This window comes from Stegodyphus dumicola, chromosome 3 (assembly GCF_044657685.1).
Source record: "Stegodyphus dumicola isolate Sdum_Otavi_A_Nest chromosome 3, ASM4465768v1".
Taxonomy (NCBI): Eukaryota; Metazoa; Arthropoda; class Arachnida; order Araneae; family Eresidae; genus Stegodyphus; species Stegodyphus dumicola.
This window is the reverse complement of record NC_140770.1, coordinates 207,999,218-208,021,263: the sequence shown is the minus strand read 5'-3', so window position 1 is coordinate 208,021,263 and position 22,046 is coordinate 207,999,218. Positions and strand designations below refer to the sequence as shown.

General features: G+C 30.7%; 1 protein-coding gene across 3 annotated transcripts in view; it reads left to right on the top strand.

The window, feature by feature from the left end:
• The first annotated feature begins 319 nt into the window (after nt 1-319).
• LOC118205839 (glycerol-3-phosphate acyltransferase 4-like) overlaps nt 320-22,046 on the top strand; it is a 93,491-nt gene continuing 71,764 nt past the window's right edge. Inside the window, exons 1-2 of one of the 3 annotated variants that reach the window (XM_085813808.1) lie at nt 320-635; nt 10,366-10,462. In XM_085813808.1, the coding sequence (XP_085669934.1) occupies nt 537-635; nt 10,366-10,462 (196 nt within the window). In that variant the 5' untranslated portion in view covers nt 320-536. Of the gene's footprint in view, nt 636-10,365; nt 10,463-22,046 lie in introns of those variants that run through there. The other 2 variants (XM_035378126.2, XM_085813809.1) reach the window with 2 other exon arrangements.

Here is a 22,046-nt window from a genome sequence, read left to right as displayed (position 1 = left end):
CTCATGGACACAATCGTATTTTAGGATATTTTCTACTTCTTTTCCTTTTCTTTCTTTAGGCCTTTTTTTTTTTTTTTTTTTTTTTTTCCTCTATTATTTCTGGGCCATTTATTTTAAATTTTATTTTGTCCCATCTTTTCTTTCTGGCCTTTTGAACTCGAAAAAAATGTACGAAGTTTCTTTTTACTCTCCTCAAATACGAAATTGCCCCCCTTTCTATATACCTTTCCTTCGCACCTATGCTTGATTTTTCGTCCATCGGTGCAGAAAGACTTAGCGGGTGCAAAACAAGACATCTGTCTACTTTGTCTGTCTGTCTGTCTGACGGCTTGCGGTAATTTAGTAGCACGCAGCGCACCGCGATGATGTACTCTGCTGTTGGAAACTTCATGAATTTCTTACCTTTTAAGTTTTGCGTTAATATCTTTGGAACCGCTTGTAGACCGCAGTGTCAGCAGTTTTTGAAAAGATGATTTCTTTAGTACTTTTTCAACGATATCTGTGATGATATCTGAGTGCTTTCAGTTTGTTTCAAGATGGTGTTTGTAATTATATTTGTACTATTCATAGCATCGTTAGGAAGGTCTCTGGGTTTGCACGATAATTATGCCAGATTTCTACTTAAATTATTCGAGGTAATATATTTATAAATTTATCAGTTTTTTATTTAGCACTATTTCCGTTAGACTTTAAATTCAGTCGCACATATGTAATTTTAAATCATCGCTACTGTAATAGAGTAGCGAATGTTATATTACTGAGACTGTCTGAATTTTTTAAACAGTTTTTCGGAATGCTTTCACAAGGTCATTTAAATTACTTTTCAAATCTTACAGTTAATGGGATAATTCTATGAAACAACGATAATAAATATTGAAAGATAAAAATTAGTTTTTGGTGAGATTGAGTTGATGAAACATTGAACAATTAATATTAAAGGTACTGCACAAAGATAACATTAATGAAATGCTCAGTAAAATAAAGGAATTTTTAAAATGCGAAATTAAATTTTCTCTGATTTTCATGAATGTTGTATCAAAAGCAAGACAATATGGTAAAAGTTTTTATATATTTTGAGTGTAAAGAAATGTACAGATGTATTTGAAATTTTTAATAGGAAGAATATTAGAAGGAAACTCTTTTTTTTTTTTTTTTTTTTTTTAGTTTAGTGTTTTTAAGAAAGAAAGAAGTTAGAATTATTGTAGAAGCTTAAAATTAATTGCTATAATATTTTTTGTGCATATTAAGTGACTGCTAGGGTTTCTTTGATACTGTTTTTTTTTAAATATTATTGTATGAAAATGTGCCTAATATTTATTACATTTTTTTAATTATGAAATGCAATTCATATTCTGTATTACATCTGCACATCATATTTACAAAATATATTCTCTTGAAATAATGGTAAAAGTGTATTTACGGGTACTCCTTGGTGATTTTTGGTGGTACATGGATACTGAGTTTGTGCAATTCTTTGACTTGCTATTCTGGCTTTGTTTTAGCACTAAAAATCACCGCTACACAAAGATGAAATAACTAGTCAAAGAATTGCACAAACTCAATATCCATATACACACTGACCTATTTTCACTTTAAAAAAAAATCACAGAATTGCACAAACTAGGCATTGCCCACTCCCTTTATCAATGTACACGTCGACCTATTTTCACTTTAAAAAAAAAATCGGAGAATTGCACAAACTTGGCATTGCGCACTCCCTTGACTTTGTCCATGTACACATCGATATATTTTCACTTAAAAAGTAAAAAGAGCACCCAATTCTAGGTAAAGGTATATTTACAGAACATTCAACTACTCACGTTACCATAAATGAAACAATGTGATGATAAACGAAACAACAACTTCGCGATAATACAAGGGGTACCCTTCAGTCTACTCTAACCAAAATAATATAACAAAAAAATAGATAAAGTACTTTGTAATATAAAATCAGTGTAATATGTAAGTATATGAGAATTCTGAACATTGTGTCAATATGAGTAATAACAGTGTTGTAATATGCTGTTTATGCACTATTGTAGAGAATGCAGAAAAAAAGTTATGCAATTGTCAGAAACATACTGTTGAAAATTGCTTTCATGCTTATTCATCTTGACTAGTTTATTATGAACAAGGACATAAAGTCAGAAATGGGAGTTTTGAGCCCTCCAATTTTGTGTTTTTTCAAATAGCTACTCATTTATCACACCCATTTACATTGCATCGCAAATGCTTATCAGCTTTGATATAAAACACCATATCATGGCCGTTAACACAAATTTTCCTAGAAGAAATGATTCCATACTCTTGAAAGTATGCCACTGCACTCTCTTCGGTGCTAGACAAATCCAAAATTCGAAATATTTTGCAGTGGAGTAAAAAAAAGCAGTATATTTCAACACGCTAAAGAAAACTTAACTCGCATATAGTCAAGCATTACACTTATTTGCAGTTACTGATGCAGAAGCTACCTTTTGGCGAAAATGGTCGATGGGGTAAACTCAAAGTACCAAAAAATGAATAGCAAATAAAAATTGCATAAAAAAATTTGAATGCTTTTTGATTTTATATTATTCCCAAAAGGGACACTATTCTAAAGTTTTGTATGTTACCTTTAGTAATTATTAAATAATTAAATATCAAATTAATTATTAAATATCGTGTTCTTCTCACATAAACAATAAAATTCAATTCAACAGTAATATCGCAAAATATTTAAAAAGAGTGTATAATTAGAATTCCAATACATAGTTTCTCATGCTGAAGATTAAAATGTTTTTTAACCCAACAGTATTGCCATTACTCACTTTGAAATCATTGATTTTGCTAATTAAAAATTTGTTAAAAGTTTTGCAACATATGAAATTGATAATAAAATAAATTCCAAATTTGGGCTTTCAGGTGCCCATAATCGATTGGAGGATTACATTATTCAAAATTTGATGTCTCTCTATATACCATTGTTTTTCACAATGTAAGAAACATGCATACATTCATGCAGATTCTTTATTACAGTCAAAGGTCCTTAATCCGGACTCATCGGGACTTCGGTGATTCCGGATTATCGATTTTTCCGGATTGTATATCATCAGTTTAAATCGCGTAAGGTGGCATGCAGAAATTCTAAAATTAAAAATATGAAACCGTAATTTATGAAATAAAGAACATTTATGATCTAAAGGGTATCAAAATTTACAAAAAAAAAAAAAAAAAAAAAGCTTAATATTTATTTGTTTACTTTATTAAACATTTCTTTCAATGTAAGTTGTTTAAGTTGCTTCGTTTTATGTGATAATACTTTCTCTTTAATTCTATAAACAGACATAATTTTTTGTTCAGTTACAAAGTTTCGCTGTTCAGGTCCCGTTAATTGCCGTGCCGAGAATACCGACTAACTTGTCAATCGAAATTTTTTCGTTTTCACTAACCTCTCCGTCACATTCTTCATGTCTTTATCGATTTTTTGCAGCAATTCCACTTTTTGTTTGATGACATCGAAACATACTTTCGTTTTGTACGATCCTTTGGGAGCTCCAGATTCGGAAATTCTATTTGACATAATCGAAAGTTCAAGTTTACTTTTATAGTATTGCTTTTACAGTCTGCAAAAAATAATAAGCCGGATCCAATTCGAAAATTAAGGAGCAACGCAATCATCAACATTAACTGAAATAGATAATTAGATTATTTTAGCTTATACCGTTCGTTATACATAAAACGCGCACGCGAAAACGTATTCTGCGCTTGCGCACACGCAAATGCGCAGTCGTAAAAGGTCTTACGTGCACGCGTAAACGCCTATGCGCATGTGTCAACGCGGCGCATGCGCGGAAAGATTTTAGCTTTGAGGTCCGGATTATGGGTGTCCGAATTAACGACTTTTGACTGTATTTCATTTCTTTAAATATAATGCAAGGTTCTCATATTTCGTGAGAACAATTTGAAAAGTCTATCATCTTTTTATAGGGGATGACACAAAATGAAATTAATAGCTTTTCTGAGCAGATTGTTCCTTTGGGCTAAAAATAAAATAAAGAGAAGAGTTAGTTCTTAAAATCTGTAACATAATAGCAAGAAAATTTTGAATGAAAAAATATTATTTCATACTGCCCAGTAGCAAATCACCTTAGTTAAATATAACATGCTAAATAATTAGATAAGATAAATTTCAAATTTTATATTACTTGATAGTCATAAAAAGTTACGAAAACTTCTAATGTACTATTAAGTATGGTGTAGTAAAAAATAATAGTTTGTAAGAGGGAAAAAAATCATATTTTTTTTTTTTTTTTTGCATGTGATTTGTTTCAAATTGTATATATTATGGACTTCAAACATATTTTTATTTTATTTTGCATTATTATCACTGCTCCTCGCTGCTTTCAGTGTACACTAGAATAAGCTTTGAACTACTTTTAACTTTTTATTCATTATATATATATATGTATTATATGTGTGTGTACACACACATACATATATGTAATAATAATGGGATTTGTAATATTGATGGTGCAGAACGTAGAACATTGAATCTCTAATGAACAGCAAGAATTTTGATGTTTTAGATTGCTGAAATGCCGATCTACTATGAATCAGAAACTAGCAGCTGAGGCAGATAAAATATTTATTTTATTTTAGTAAACAGGCTGTGGCCACAAACAACATGGCACATTATTTGTGCCTATTTCAAGAGGTTTACATTTTTAATAACTTTGCAGTAAGAAGGAAGCAGCAGACAGCAGTCCAGCTAGGCTGAAGAGTAGCGAGCCAGGTGCGTTCTGTTCAGGATGAAATCTTAATACAAACTGAGTTAGTTTTGGTTCCCAATGCTTTTTGATTGGATAATTAATACTGCTGTAAAATTAATATTGGCTGTTTGTGTTGACATATGACTCTCACATAATTCTGATAACTCAAACAGCTAGTAATAATATGAATTATTCTCAAAACAACTCAGTGCAAATAGTGATTACTATTTTCAGAATGAGCAAAGGAAATTAATTTACACTGGTAATTTAAATTATAATTTATCTTTTATAAATTCTTTATTTTTTGTACATATTCTTTGTTTTTCTTAAACGAACAAAAGCAGCTTAGCTTTACATATGCACACACTCAGTATAAATACCGCTAGAAATTTTCCTTGATCTCTTCGAATAATCAGTGCCGTTGTGTTGGCATTCTTCTTCCTTCGTTCATCACATAATGCTATGCAGGTAAATTTTATAATGTGTGTAATGACCAGAATGGGTGTGTATTCTAAATTACTGCAACAAGCTATGTCATAAGAAAGTATGTAGACATCTACCAAGCAACTTGTTAGACATCTACCAAGCAAAATAAAGGACTGTGAAAAGAAATGCTTTCTAAATCTTCAATTTCTCCATCACTATCGCCACCTAACTGTGTATTGATAACGGAATATGTCCTCTAGAAAAATGTTCAGCTCAACAGCGTCTTCCCTTGGTCATTACCTCCTCATTCATCTGCTTCAAATAAATTATCACAATTAAAAAAGTGATGAATGTGTAATGTGTAAGAAAAATAAAGAATACATAAAAGATAAATTATAATTCATCTTTTATGTATTTTTTATTTTTCTTACATGTTACGTATTCTTTATTTTTCTTACACACACACATATAAGATTAAAGACATAAAGTAAGACATTTAAACTAATATTTCGCAAAGACCAGAAATTAAAATTCATACTTAATAAATTTCAAGTAGTCATAGAAATGCAATAGTAAATTTTAAAATTTTAAAACCAAAACACCTCTTCAAAAATTATAAAATTAAAAGAAAAATGAAGGAAAAAAGAAGAGGAATTCAGTCAATCTCAATGTCACTTCATCAAGGGGAAGGAACCTTGAAATTAATCAAAATATCTTCTACAAAAATCCTTGCTTTTTTGTATCCAGAATTAGCTGATGAACCATTTCATTGTAATTTAAATTATAATTATAATAGTTCATTTGAAAATTCTGGCCCTTCTCCAAAGAAAGGGAAACATAATTATAAATTAAATTAATTATAAACATTAGAATAATCTTAAATAAAGGGAATTGTATCCCTTTAAAAGAATTGAAAACAAAAGTGAAAAAATGAAACTTCAGTGAAAAATATTTTAATTTAAATGTGAATTTTTAAACAGAAAATCCAAAACAAAATTAAGAACTCCATTGACTCTCATTAGACTCTAGTTTAAATTTGAAAGGCAGTACAGAATGATATGTATATTTTTGCCATCTTGGCTTCTTTGCCAAAACTAAAAATCTTTGGCAAGAAATTAACCACTCAAAAGGAAAACTTTAAACTATTTCAAGGAAAATTTGAATTTTATTTTTTTAGTCAAAAAAACAGAAAGCATACTAATTGAATGAAATTAAAGTAAAATTTTTACTCTTGTAAAACACAAAGGGAAATAAATAAAATTATTTAGTGTAAAACCAATAAAATTTAGAAAATCTTAAAAAAGAATTCTTTTCTTTTAAAAGTATTGAAATTGAAAGTGGAAAAACAATTCTTTGGATTATCTGTTTAAAGGTAAACATTTTGATTTAAGAAATTGTTCCCTGAAGTATTTTGTTTTTCCACTTGTGTTTTTTCACTTTCGTTTTCAATACTTAAATAATAAAAGAAAAGAATTCCTTTTTTAACATTTTCTAAATTTTATTAGGTTTTACACTAAATAATTTTATTTATTTCCCTTTGTGTTTTACAAGAGTAAAAATTTTATTTTAATTTCATTTAGTATGCTTTCTGTTTCTTTAACTAAAAAATAAAATTAAAATTTTCCTTGAAATAGTTTTAAGTTTTCCTTTTGGTTTCAAAATTACATTTACCACCAAGATTGTAGCCTTTTGAGCGATTAATTTCTTGCCAAACTTTTTTAAGTTTCGCCAAAGAAACCAAGATGCAAAAATGTACGTCATATTCTGTATCGTATTTCAAATTTAAAGTAGAGTCTAATCAGAGTGAAGGAAGTTCTTAATTTTGTTTTGTATGTTCTACGTAAATAGGTTTTTCAACTACATCTTAGTTCATTGGATTTTCTGTTTAAAGATTCACATTTAAATTAAAAATTTTTTCATTGAAATTTCGTTTTTCACTTTTGTTTTCAATTCTTTTAAAGGGATAGAATTCTCTTTATTTAAGATTATTCTGATGTTTATAATTAAAAAAAATTTCCCTTGCTTTTCGGAAGGGCCAGAATTTTCGGATGAACTATTATAATTATAATTTAAATACATTGAAATGGTTCATCAGCTAATTCTGGATACAGAAAAGCAAGGATTTTTGTAGAAGAGAGATATTTATTAATTTCAAGGTTCCTCCCCTGATGAAATGACATTGAGATTGATTGAATTCCTCTTCTATTTTTGTTCATTTTTCTTTTAATTTCATAATTTTTGAAGAGGAGTTTTGCTTATTTGAAATGTTTTAAAATTTTTGAATTTATTATTGCACTTCTGTGGTTATTTGAAATTTATTAATTATGAATTTCAGTTTCTGGTCTTTGTGAAATATTAGTTCTAAATTTCTTTCTTACTTTATGTCTTTAATGATAATTTTTCTGCAGCTTAATGCGCGAAAATAACTAGGTATGTTTGTGTTTTGTTTTCAAAAGAATTATTTTGTAATTATATATATATATATATATATATATATATATATATAATAGTAGTAGGTAGAAACATTGCAGCGATCTTGCTAAAAAGTTACAAGGAGCTGTAGCTCCATGAAATATTTCAACGCTGTATTACTAAAATATGAACTAAGAAGAAATTTTTTTCCCTGGAAAAACTGTAAACACGCGAAAAAAATGCCAAAATTAATGTTGGAAGACATGCTAATGCACGAAAAAATTAATCTGACCATTGTGATATGTGAAAAGTTAACACACATATAAAATAGATTGACGGAAAAAATATATATATACATGAAAAGTTAATACATGTAAAAAAATATAAAATAGATGGACTCTGAAAAAATGCCAATACATAAAATGCAAAAATTATAAAGAAAACATAAATTGCAAAAATACAATAATTACATAGCGGAAAATGGTAAATTAACCCACTCGTACCCTCAACAGGCTTTTCAAGGGAAAAATGACTGAGTGTCGAACTAGGCTAATTACCAGTACGCGTTTCGCCGAAACAGACCAATGAAGCTCTTTTTGAATGCGAAAAATTTTTTTATAAAAAACATGAATATTCCCGAATAAATCTTTTTTGGAGCTTCACTGCTCTGTTCCTTTTTCCCGATGCGTCCGCTGAAAAACACATTAGGGTGTTAAAAGTAATTGCAACTCCGAGCAATGTAAAATTAAAATCAAAATAAAATAAATAGCGGTCTGCTATTATTCAAAAAATTACAACAATGTACGGGCTGGTCCTGTATAGCTTAAAGAAGATAGAACTTTTATAAAGAGAATGGTGCTGTAATCAAATTAATAAGCAATTAAATTTGTAAGAAAGCAAACGTCGTAGGGTCTTATTAGGACCAAAAAAACACAGACAAAAGAAACAAAAAAACTGACCTGGGATTTGCCGTGCTTTGCATCCGAAAAAATTTTAGAAAAGGGTGAAAACCCCTCTGTGTCCAACCAACCTTCCTTCTCGTCGTGTGACATAGGTGGGCAAAACAATAAAATCTGCATAGGCCAATGGGCTGAGATTGTAGTTTTGGCAGGAATTCCTGTCCCCCCCTTTTTTTAGAGGGTGTGACAGACGTGAAAAGACATGGAAAGAACTCAAAATGGCGTTAGTCGAGTTGTTAGAAGAACAAAACTGCTACAAATAAGTGAAAATGGCTAATTCAGCTAAAATTACTTATTTTTGGCCACAAAAGAAAGAGTAAATTGGAAAAAAGTCATTTGTTAATAAAAGTCGTCATTCTTCAAGCTAGAGGGCGGTCAAGCTACTATGAAAAATGAAAAGGCCCGATTTGTTAATAATAGTAGAATTTGGCCTTCTAAGTAATTTAAAACTATTAAATAATAGTATTAAAGTATAGTGCCAAAATCTTTGGAGGAAAGAAAATGTATTTAGGAGAATAATCTGTACATTTATACAATTTTTACATTAGATTATCTGAATCAGCCATCCACTTTATACTGTCCCATTGGGCTTTAAGCATAAAATTTCATTATCCAAAACAAATAATCTAAAATTTGGTAAGGCTAATGCCAGCTTTTTTTAAGGTATTTTTAATTATTTTATGAGGAATTTGGTTATTTTTCAAAATTGTGACGAAGTGAAGTATTTCTTCTTGTAAGTGTTCTGTAGTATTACATATTCTTTTTATTCTAAGTAGCTGTGAAAAAATTGTGTTAATGATGATTCTTTCGGAAATATTAGAATTCCAGTTGGTTAACTTTAGTTTGTAAAAAGTGAATGCTCTCCTCTTGTCGTAGACTTTAATAAAATTGTAATCAATGATATTTAGGTCAAGGTATACTACATTATTTTGCACCGTATTTGTATTATTTAGTTTTAAGCAAGTTGGGTAGATATTAGCAACTTCTATTTTGTTATGGTTGTTAAAGGCTATGATATCATCAATGTAACGATATATCTGTTGGTAAAATTTATGTTCTTTGTTTAGTGAATGGACAATATATATATGTATGGGTACTTACGTATTAATGCAACCAGGCCAAAATTCGCATAAATTGCCAAATTTGGCGACCCTACTTACGGCAACCCTACGTGTTATACGTAGTTTTGTAAAAAGAGCATGTGGAGATTCACAAAATTTTCCTGCATTTTCGTGCAAATTTTTGTAATTTATGAGAAAATAGCAGTGTAGATGGATAAAGTCAAGAGTGTGCGCAATGCCATTTTTGTGCAATTCTGGGATGTTTAAGTAAAAATAAGTCGACGTGTACATGGTTATGGCGAATACGGTTTTCAATCAGTGCTAAAAGCAATAGCCAAAAGATTTGCGCCGAAAACATAATTCTGCAACTTATTCAGATTCGAAACCGGAAGGGTTTAATTGCTATTTTATATTTTAAAACAAAATAATATAAAAAACTGTATTAAAAATTATCTGTAATTAATAAATGTACATTTTCTTTCTATTCATACTTTTTTACTCAAACTTACAAATTGCGCCAACCTGGTTGTGATAATACGTAAGTACCTATGTATGTATGTGTATTAAACTACTATTTAATAAAGTAATTAAAATTAAGGCTTAATAATAAATAATAAAAATCTAGTATTTAGATTGAAAATTTAACTAAAAAATATAATTTTTCACATTAAAAAGATTATACTGTCCTATAAAATGTAAAGTACTGTTGTAACTGGAAATTATTATATGTGAATATATATTTCTATCTGTCTTTTTTAGTTTTGTCAGAAAAAAATTGAAAAGGCTGAGAGACGTGATGCAGCAGAAGGTGATGTTGAAGAGGAATCTGAAATCTATAGCAATGGATCACATTCAGGTTTAGTTTTTTATATTATAAAAATTTTTTTCTTGTATCAGACTTTGTTTTGTATACATATACTTGTAGTATAAAAAGTGGTGAATGTTGAATGTCGTTTTTTAATTATAATGTTTTGTAGACATCTAAATGAGTTCCTTATTTCAAGCATATCATATGGTTAATATAAGGACAAAAATTGAAAACTGCTGAATTGATGCAAGGTGTTATCATAACGGGTTTGTTTAAATTTTAAAAGTAAACATGTTCTTATATTACGATAGGATAAAAAGGTAAAAGATTTAGTCTAAGAGGATAGAAATCGGGTGAAGAGCTGCAAATTTTCAAAGAAGGTCTGTTATATAATATATTATTAATTCTTAAAAGTTTTAATTTAGTATTAGTGAATAAAAAGTTTATTTGTTTAAGTATGTATGTTGGCAGTTTTATGTGTGACACATGAAAACATTATTTAGGCCTGTCCATGTTATTAAGATCAGTTACAGTTTAACTCACTGCATTGAACCTTGCTTATAACAAATGAATCATTTTGTCTTTTCCAGTTTCTTGTACATGTAATGTTGTTTTATACTGTTATAGCAAGGATGAATCCACAGGATGAAAATTGAAAATAACAAAGTGTGTGATATTTTCAATTGAAACTTATTAGTATTTTTCATATTTTTTCAAGAATTTCTGTGCGTTTTAATGAAAAATTTACCAACCCTTAAAATCATCCTGATTACCCACACCAAATGTTGTGAAATTGTCTCTAACTTTAAAAAGCATTTGCAAACTTCTTGGCGACTAATTTTTCATGAAGCTAATGCGTTAAAGGTAAAAGTAATTTTTAAAATGGCAGCTCACCAAGAATTCCATACAGGTGGCAAAAGAATGGGAATACTTAATACCTAATAGAGATAACAGGGTTCATAGCGGTCCTTATAAGTGCTTATAAGTCCTTATATTTGAAAATAAAATATAAAGGCCCTTATAGGTGCTTACTTTTTCTTTAAAGCCCTTATTTTTTTTGTTTTTAGTGCTTATGTTTTGCTTTTAGTGCTTTTTTTTTAAATGAACGCGCAATTTTCCCCCGTAGCAAACCCGAAACTAAATAAACAACTTTTCTTCCTAATATGGAATGTCAGATGGTGAACCATTCTCCCGGAAATAGCTTTTCCCCCTTTCTTTGCATTAACATAACCTTTGGTGTGCGCGGAGAGTACAGACAGGTGGCCGTCGTCCTGTTGGTCAAAGAATTGCGAAAGCAGTAGAAAATTCCGGTACATTCGGCGTTCTTTTCCTCCCACCCAAATACTACACACATTTGAATTTTTATCAAGATCTTAATAATTTGCATTCTCATTCCGCTTGGTCAGTTCATATTCGTGTTTATTATGATCGTTATGCTTATATTATGAGTATATGTATGAATGTTCATAATAACATAGTTGCAGTAACTGCTGAAGTATAGTAAACTTCCAAAAATGGTTGTGTTTTAACAGATTAGCTTTCTAATTAATAATATTCGAAATGGCTTAAATAAAGGGAAAGTAATCAAGTAGTCAAAATGATTTCATTTTTTTTTTTGGCCAATCCATTATACAATACGAAGGTTGAGAGGTTCTTCCATTTCTCCACAAAATCTCGAATATTGAAACTGTTACAATTCGCTGCAAAACAAGCAACGAACTTTTTTTTTTTTTTTTTGTCACTTTCCAATCTGGATTGAAAAGGACTAAAAGTTCTGCGGTCTACCAATCCAAGCGAAGAATGATTCTATTCCGGAATTGAAAATTAGAATGAAAAACACCCCAGATTGGTAAGTCTCTTTCTTTTCCTTTATTTAGTTCTTTATTCTCCCAATACCGGCAACTGTTGAATCCGATTGCGTAATATCATGTAGGGAAGTATTGCGTAATAATGTTTGCGATATTTTGCAGAGATAATTAATTTTGATGTTCGGTCTGAGATTTGTTTATGAACACTTAAAAGAGTTTTACTGTGCCTGCTAAGCAGAATATTTTTCTCTTCCGTTGGTTTGTCTTTATATGATGCACATATCGAAATGTCAAAAGCGTTTATTTATCAGAAAAATCTAAAGAACGGCTACAGTCTATCGCCCCCTCTCCACTCCTCTTTTTCAAGTTACGCTCGCCTGTCCGAATATTCGCTAATTTTCAAGTATGCGGGTAGTTAAGCTTTTACTATTAAAGGATGACTGCATGAAGCAAATTTCTGTCTTCTGATTTCAGAAATGTTCCTTTTTTTTTTACTTAAATTACTTTGCTTGCAATATGTGTTAAGGGAAAACTGATATACGATGAAAATTTAGAAAATGTTCAGAATTTAGATTTAAATTAGTTAAATATCAATATGAGTGGAAAAATAAATTGTATTTATTATTAAGTTCCAAGCGAATAGAATAAATCTGCCTTATTATTATTTATTTACTCTATTTTGAACTGAAGTTTCATCATTAAATCTTGTAATATAGTTTAGTTCTGCATAGTTTTTTTTTTTCTCTCATTGTAAACTAGTTCTGTAAATTGAACTGTTATTTAATTTTTTTTTAAAAAGTAATTTTTGTCCATGGTTGAGGTAATGCTTATTCTCTCTTAATAAATACTGCATTTCTCATATTTTAAATTACGAGTCTAATTTTTGAAGTTATGCAGTTGTGTATAATGTAATTAGACAGGTGCTTATTTTTTTCTTAAAATGTGCTTGAAAAGTGCTTATAGGTGCTTATTTTTTTAACTAAAAAGTGGCTATGAACCCTGGATAAGCTGATATTTATCCCATGTCTTCCATAATCTGGAGATACTAATACTTCTGGTGATGTCCCTAAGGATGCTCTATCCAGAATATATAAACAAAAGATTCATACATTAAGTATGGAGATGGCAGAGATTCCGCTTATGTGCAATAGTTTTTTTGTTTATAATGTGATATCCAATACTATGACAATGATATGATATGAGAATAAAGATATATATACAATATATACATTACATAATATTTATCACAAATATATATGCAAATGCAATATACTTAAAACATAATAAAACACTTAAAAGACATATGTAATATAAACATTGAAAGTGTACGCAGTTATAAGTTTACAATCACATAAATTGAAAAAATAACTAAACATAAATCCGCTTGTATTTAGTTTAAGTACTTTAGTTATTTTTCTAATTCCATATGAGAGTAGTCCATCAGTGATGTAAAAAAAAAAAAAAAAAAAAAAAAAAAAAAAAAGAGAGAGAGAGAGAGAGAGAGATAATAAAGCACATAAATTGTTTTTAGAAATCCATCTTTTTTGCACTATTGTTTTTACCATGTATGAGCTGTAAAAACAACTGTTTTTACATCTATCTACAGCTATCTGTTTTCATTTTTTTGGGGGGGGAGGGAATAATCAGAGAAATGCACCAACTCGGCATCCATGCAATTTCAGCATTGTGCACCAATCAGAGCAGACATGTCCTACATACATATCTGGGCTGCTACAAAAATACATTTCGGAACATTATGCTTTGTCGCATAACTACCGAGTATTTTGACAGTAGGACAAAATATACAGTATTTTGGCAGTATTCTGCCAAAATAGTCGCATAAGTATTTTGGCAGTTTTCTATAAATACTTTTCAGTAAGAGTGCAGATAACCAGAAAGTACCAAATATTTTTAATAAATATTATTGAATTTTGGCTTTGCCACTATACATATCTTGAGGGGGGTAATGCGTTGTCATTGCACATTGGATAAGACTCGTTGTTCATAAAATTATGTTTCTTTTTTATCTTTTCCAGAAGAGCAAAATTCTTACACATTCCTTGACCAAACTTTCTACACTCAGTTTTCTGTGCCAAAATCATCTGCATGGCAAACTGTATATGTAAAGTGCTCTGTCTTGAAGATAACATAAACATTATTAGAAAACTACAAAATGGATGCAGTTGGTGTCTGGGGGGGATATAATTTATTCAAATGTACAGTTGGTGTCATTTGAAAAAATAAAAACTTGATAATTTCTGTGCATGGGAAAAATTTAGATACAAGAAAAACCTTTAAAAATGCTTTGCTATGCTTGGGCGATTTGTATATCAGGCTGGCATGAAGCTGAACAGTTAGAATATTTGGACAAAATCCGTATACCTGTTATGCACCATGTTTATGTGACATAATAAGGTGTCACTACTTAACAATGAAGTTTGACTTATGCCTTTTATGACCGCAAGACTCTTGTGTGAACAATCTTACTGTCTCCCATAAATCTCAGCATTTTTGTTGGGAATCTGTTATGCAAAAGATCCTGCATATTACACTTGACCGTGTCATAGTCTGTTTCTTTAAAATAGGTATTTTAAGACTGGCTAGCCCCCTTCATTTGTAATTACCTGGTTGTAATGTTTTTGTTCCTTCCAAACAGCGTGCACTTTTTTCTCTTGTAATAAAAGTTTTCCGCCAAAAAAATTCTTAAAAAAAGTTAGGGGGGGAAACATGAAAGTAGTACCTTTAGTGCAGGTAGTAATCACCACGTAAATCTATGATTTTCTATCCCCCCCCAAAAAGGAGAAAGAAAGCAGGTAGTAATCCTTGCCCAAATCTATGATTTTAGTAGTTTTTTAAAGCATTTGTCTCAGAAACTTGGTGGCAGCGAGTCCAGAAACAGATCAACCTCATTTTGGTCATCCTGTGCAAAATGGAAGATAACAGCAAGATATAGCTGCAGGCATAAAAAAAAGTAGATGTCCGAAGGAGTGATGTGTAGGCTATGTGGTGAGTGTGGCAAAATATCCCATTTAAGTCCATACAGAGCCCAGCTGGTGAATGCAGACACATGTGGTCTTGCATTATTTTGATGGAACATTATCTTTGTGTGGTGGATCTCGGTTTCGATATTTTTCTTTAATAACAACATCAACATGGACTAGCATTTCACTGTGCACCTTAGTGTCAAAGGTTTTTCTTTTTCCAAATATACTCTTTGTGGATAATACCATGGCAATCTCACCAGATACAAAGCATGATCCTTTTGTTAGTCAAATTGCGTGCTTTGCGACTGCCGATGGGCTTACCGGGTGCAGACCAAACCACTTTTCGGCTTGCCTTGTTGAAGTAAATCCACTTTTCATCACAAGTGACAATCCAGAACTTTATCCTTGCATTGATATTCCAGCATATTAGTGCAGGCCCAAACACTTCTGTCCTTATCTACTTGAGTCAGCTCATGCAGCACCCAACAATTGAACTTGTACCTCAAATTAATATGATGCATAGAGTGGCTGATGGACAGGGCACTAATCTCTGATTTCTTCACAAGCTCTTGAGTGGTTGCCTACTGATCTTTTTCACCATATTCTCGCAGGCGGGCCTCATCAACATCAGTAGGTGGGCCAGATTGCTCTGCTTTTTTAATGTCATAATCCTTGTTTTTGAACTTTCGGTGTCAAACCTTCAGAGTTTCATATGATACAACATTAGTACCTAAAGCTGTACACATGATCGAGTAAAATTCTATAGCTGACTTTTTCCAACAGAGCTGGAAGTCAATGATGGTTCTAATCTGGTAGCATGATAGTTCCGTTTCAGACACCTTAATGATAACGATGATTATTTACAAATTCCACAACACAGTGTTGTAAAGCAAGTCTCTTTCTTTCAAATGCCAAAAATCATTTGACAAAATACGATTAAACACACCAACGTGAACTGTTTGTGCAGATGATATTTGCGGAGGCAGGAAACTTTTGTTAAAACCTGCATGTTGCATGATATAATGCATCACCATACATCATTAACGTTTTCCACCTTGTTCTAGATTGTAGTTTGGTTTCGCCTTCATTCATGTGCTAAAATGAAACTCTCTAAATGGAAATGAGGGGAAATCAGGTGACTGGAACCATCTGTTGCAGTTGCTATAACATCATATTATGTGAATATGTTGTTTGTATTTGAATTCAAGAGTTGTTAGTTTTTGGCATTCAAATATCAGATCTAGTTGATACTACATGTTACCTGTCTGTGGTATTTAATTTTTTCTTTTAATAATTTGTAATTAACATGATAGTTTCTAGTTCCTGTCAGGAGAATTAACTTTTAATAATGTATGTAACAAAATATATGAACACCAAGTCCAAAAAAAAAAAAGGAAGCAGTTCTATATCTCCTATTCTACTGGGCCATTAACGAAATTCAACTTGCATTTTTCTTGTCTTGTAAGTGCAACTTGATATGTAGATTAAATTTTTATATAACTTTGGTTGAACATGGGCATTTTGGATTTCAAATTTTTAGCTCCTCCATGTTAATATAATTTGGTATATATTTATTAGTATATCTTTTTTATTAAACTTTTTTATTCTACCGTTCATATTTCAAAATTTATGTTAATTTCAAATAAAATTCACCCATTTTTTATGATATATTTTTACAATTTGTATTTTTAAGTAATTTTTATAGAGTTTTCAAAAAAATTTTGAATTATAACTAATAAAATTTTTACCATCATCTTAAAGTAGATGTATTTCTAAGCATACCTACAAAAAATTAGAGTTTTTTATTCAAAATTTCCAAAGATATACATGAATTTACTCATTCACATGTTTTTAAATTTTGCATATTTATTGTAAGTTATAATAACGACAAATGTGGTTTACACACTTTGTTAAAATTATTTGAAAGTATGAACGATTAGTTTTTTTGCTCATTTACAATGAAAAAAATGGAAAGGAAAATAGGTTGCTATAAATTAAAAAGTTCATTAAGTGAATTATTCTTGGCACAAACTGAAAATATTGCACCAAGATAAATTTTTAAATTTCTCACCAAAAATTAAAAAATTTAATATAATATCTAGGCATAATTTGAGTTGTAGAATCGAAATATGGTGAAAAGTTATTTTTTAAAAAAAGTCCAATTTTGTGTCAAAATACCTATATTAGAAGAATGCTATACAGTCAAAAGTCGTTAATCCGGACTCGTCGGGACTTCGGCGATTCCGGATTATCGATTTTTCCGGATTATAGATCATCAGTTTAAATCTCGTAAGATGGCATGCAGAAATTCTAAAATTAAAAATATGAAACCGTAATTTATGAAATAAAGAACAATTATGATCTAAAGGGTATCAAAATTTACAAAAAAAAAAAAAAAAAAAAAAAAAAAAAAAAGCTTAATATTTATTTGTTTACTTTATTAAACATTTCTCTCAATGTAAGTTGTTTAAGTTGCTTCGTTTTATGTGATAATACTTTCTCTTTAATTCTATAAAAAGACATAATTTCTTGTTCAGTTACAAAATTCCGCTGTTCAAGTCCCGTTAATTGCTGTGCCGAGAATACCGACTAACTTGTCAATCGAAATTTTTTCGTTTTCACTAACCTGTCTGTCACATTCTTCATGTCTTTATCCATTTTTTGCAGCAATTCCACATTTTGTTTGTTGGACATCGAAACATACTTTCGTTTTGTAGATCCTTTGGAAGTTCCAGCATCGGAAATTCTATTTGACATAATCAAAAGTTCAAGTTTACTTTTATAAAATTGCTCTTACAGTCTGCAAAAAATAATGAGCGGGATCCAATTCGAAGATTAAGGAACAATGCAATCATTAACATTAACTGAAATAGATTATTAGATAATTTTAGCTTACACCGTCTGTTATGCATTAAACGCACAGGTGAAAACGTATTCTGCAGTTGCGCACACACATATGCGCAGTAGTCAAGGTCTTACGCGTACGCTTAAAACGCCTGTGCGCATGTGCCAACGCGGCGCATGCGCAGAAAGTTTAGCTTTGAGGTCCGGATTATGGGTGTCCGAATTAACAACTTTTGACTGTATATAAATCTAATATATATTCTAAGTCACACTTTTGAGATGTGAAAAATGCAATTTTAATTTAGTCAGTATAGACTAAATGAAGTCAGTATAAACTGTTCCCCCCCCTCCCGTGCAGTGTACATGTTGCAGATGTACAAGGTGAAAATCACATAAACCATACAGCAATCTTGGTTGATTGTGTTGGTTTCTGGAACTAACTATTAGCAGTCTTTAACCAGTTGGCCACTAGTGGGACTGCTTAAATTAAGAGCCAGGTTATTAGATTTGTAAAGTATCTTATATTAATTAAAATTGTTTCAAAAGAATAAATTGAATTGAAATACAAATTTAATTCATTCTTTGCGCCATTGCTGCAAGGAATGAAATTTTAATTTTAACAAACATGTAAGAATGTAAAAAGCAAATTTAAAGTGATAATTAAAATGTGCAAACATATAAAAGATTTAATTTTCGAACTAATCTACAATATCATTTAAATTCAGATAGCATAAGTATAAATCAAGTGCAAAACCAAACCATGAAAATAAATTCACCAATTTAGCAAATTAAAATTAATCTAAAAATTTTTTAAAAAAATGCATAAGTGAATGACTGTTGAGCAGGCAGGAGACTGACATATCAAGGGGAAGTTGCCTCCAATCCTAACTCTACAATCATTCAATTCATGTTTCGTCATTCATGCAGGCAAGGGTAAAAGTCAAAACCAAAAGTAAATACATAGTGAAGAATGTCCAAAAAGAAATACCAATAAAGTGGTACCTTGAAAAATTAGCAATTAAAATAAAGGTCTAAAAGGAAAAAACCAATAATGAAGTATTTTGAGAATTAAGCAGTGTAAAGTCTAGTATTAACCCTTTGACGTGAGCGATATTATTTTTATAATTTTTTAACTAAAAACTCTAGAAATTGAATATTATGATCCTAGAGACAAATAATATATGAATTAAAAAAAAATCTACTCTTGCCCATTGTTCTGTGGGTGGTGGTCACACTGTGAAACCACCGCGCGTCTAGGTCTTTGAAACTTACTGATGTAGTAGGGGGAAAAAACTTACCATTTTCCGCGCGCGTTTCCAATAAATGACAAAATTTACAGATTTTTAAAAAAATGTATGTAAGAATTGCATTATATATAATTTTTTTCATTATTTTACAAAGTAAATCATCAGAAAAAATTAAAAAATAAACATTTATGTAATTTTTCTATAGCAGTGAAAATATAAGTACCTACATAATAAGGACATCTGGATAAATGGATTAAAAAACTAAATGAAATAAGGATACAAAAGAACTCTGTGTTTTTTTTTTTTTTTTAAATTTCAAAGAGCAATTTTTTTTTTTTTTTTTTTTTTTTTGTGACACTGTTCAAAGCATGTTTTGTCTTTTTGGCACATGCATAGACCCACACTGCACGTTTCGCATCTTGTTCTACGAGGTTTCTTCCTTGTGCTACAAAATGTACACTGCCTGGATTTAAATTTCACTGGTATATGTCCAGCGTTATTTAGTTTTCCATCTGGCGCATGAAATTTGTGGTTTTATATGTTAATGGGGGGGGGCTTGGTCTTTTTGGCTTTGTACCGATCGTTCGTTTCCCATTCATACTTATTTTATTCGTATTTCGTACCAAAATATTCAGAAAATATTTTTAATTTAAATAAAACTTTTACGCAATTTCTATTTTTAATTATAGCAAAGTATATTTACATTAAATTTAAACCACAGAAAATAATTTATAAAATCACAATACTAGCTTGGGGAGGAAGTGTGTTGATGTCAGAGAAAGGTACAGTCAAAAGTCGTTAATCCGGACACGTCAGGACTTTGGCGATTCCGGATTATAGATCATCAATTTAAATCTGGTAAGATGGCATGCAGAAATTATAAAATTAAAAATATGAAACCGTAATTTATGAAATAAAGAGCAATTGTGATCTAAAGGGTATCAAAATTTACAAAAAAAAGCTTAATATTTATTTGTTTACTTTATTAAACATTTCTTTCAATGTAAGTTGTTTCGTTTTTTATGTGATAATGCATTCTCTTTAATTCTATAAACAGACATAATTTCTTGTTCAGTTACAAAGTTCCGCTGTTCAAGTCCTATAATTGCTGTGTCGAGAATACCGACTAATTTGTCAATCGAAATTTTTTCGTTTTCAATAACCTCTGTCACTTTCTTTGCTATCGGAAGCGCTATTTTGCGAACGCGCCTATTCGCAGCCGTAAAGGTCTTACGCGCATGGGTCAACGCGACGCATGTGCAGAAAATTTGTAGCTTTGAGGTCCGGATTATAGATCATTTCGGATTATGGGTGTCCGAATTAACGACTTTTGACTGTATTTGGAAAAGAAAGACCTTTTTACTGGGCAGGTGCATGTATTGTTTAGTAATAAAATAACTATGGTTTCAAAGCCCTTTATCTATATCCGGGTAAAAATAAACATTCCTATTTGAAAAGCTAGCGAATGCCATTGAGAAGCAAACTCCAGTGGTTTCAAGGCGCGACCACCAAGCCTCTAGAGGATTATAAGCATTGTGACACAATGCTCTAGTGGTGCAGTGGTCGCGCTCTGAAACCACATAGCAAATGCCATACATATAGAGGTTTTTTTTTATATATGCAGTTTAATTGCTGCAATTTTTTATTGCTTATGATAGAAATCATGATGTGCGATGACCAACTTTTGAAATTTAAAGTTGTTTATATTAATAAAAGGAAATTATTTTGTCTCATCGAAAACGAATTTTAAAAGGCATCTGATCTGAAGTATTAATACCTAAAACATATACAGTCAAAAGTCGTTAATTCGGACACCCATAATCCGGAATGATCTATAATCCAGACCTCAAAGCTAAAATCTTTCTGCACATGCGCCACTTTGACGCATGCGCATAGGCGTTTTACGCGTGCGCTCAAGACATTTACGACTGCGCATATGCGTCGCGCAAGCGCAGAATACGTTTTCGCATGCTCGTTTAATATATAACGGACGGTATAAGCTAAAATTATCTAATTATCTATTTCAGTCAATGTTGATGATTGCGTTATTCCTTAATCTTCGAATTGGATCCGGCTTATTATTTTTTGCAGACTGTAAGAGCAATTTTATAAAAGTAAGCTTGAACTTTGGATTATGTCAAATAGAATTTCCGATGCTGGAGTTCCCAAAGGATCTAGAAAACGAAAGTATGTTTCAATATCCATCAAACAAAAAACGAATTGCTACAAAAAATGGATAAAGGCATATCCTTTGTTTATATAACTGTTCCGAAATCTGTTTATCAATTTCACGCTGCTCTGGGCGGGGGGGGGACGTCGCGCACTATGAACTGGAAGTTGATCTGTCAGCACCATCGTTATCTTCAGAGCAGATGTTTTTATTTTATTTGGCTTATAATTCCTTACTAAATATAGTATTTAATCCTGATGTACTCCGTCTTTGTTTTTTATATGATTTAAATCAAATTCCTTGTCATTATAAATATCACGAATACAAATCAAAATAGTTTTCTTGTTGCAATTACCTAATTTTGGCTATGCGTAAGGTATGCTTTACACATGCGCGCGCTGAAAGAAATGTTTAATAAAGTAAACAAATAAATATTAAGCTTCTTTTTTTGTAAATTTTGATACCCTTTAGATCATAATTGCTCATTATTTTATAAATTACGGTTTCCTATTTTTAATTTTATAATTTCTGCATGCTATCTTACCAGATTTAAACTGATGATCTATAATCCGGAAAAAT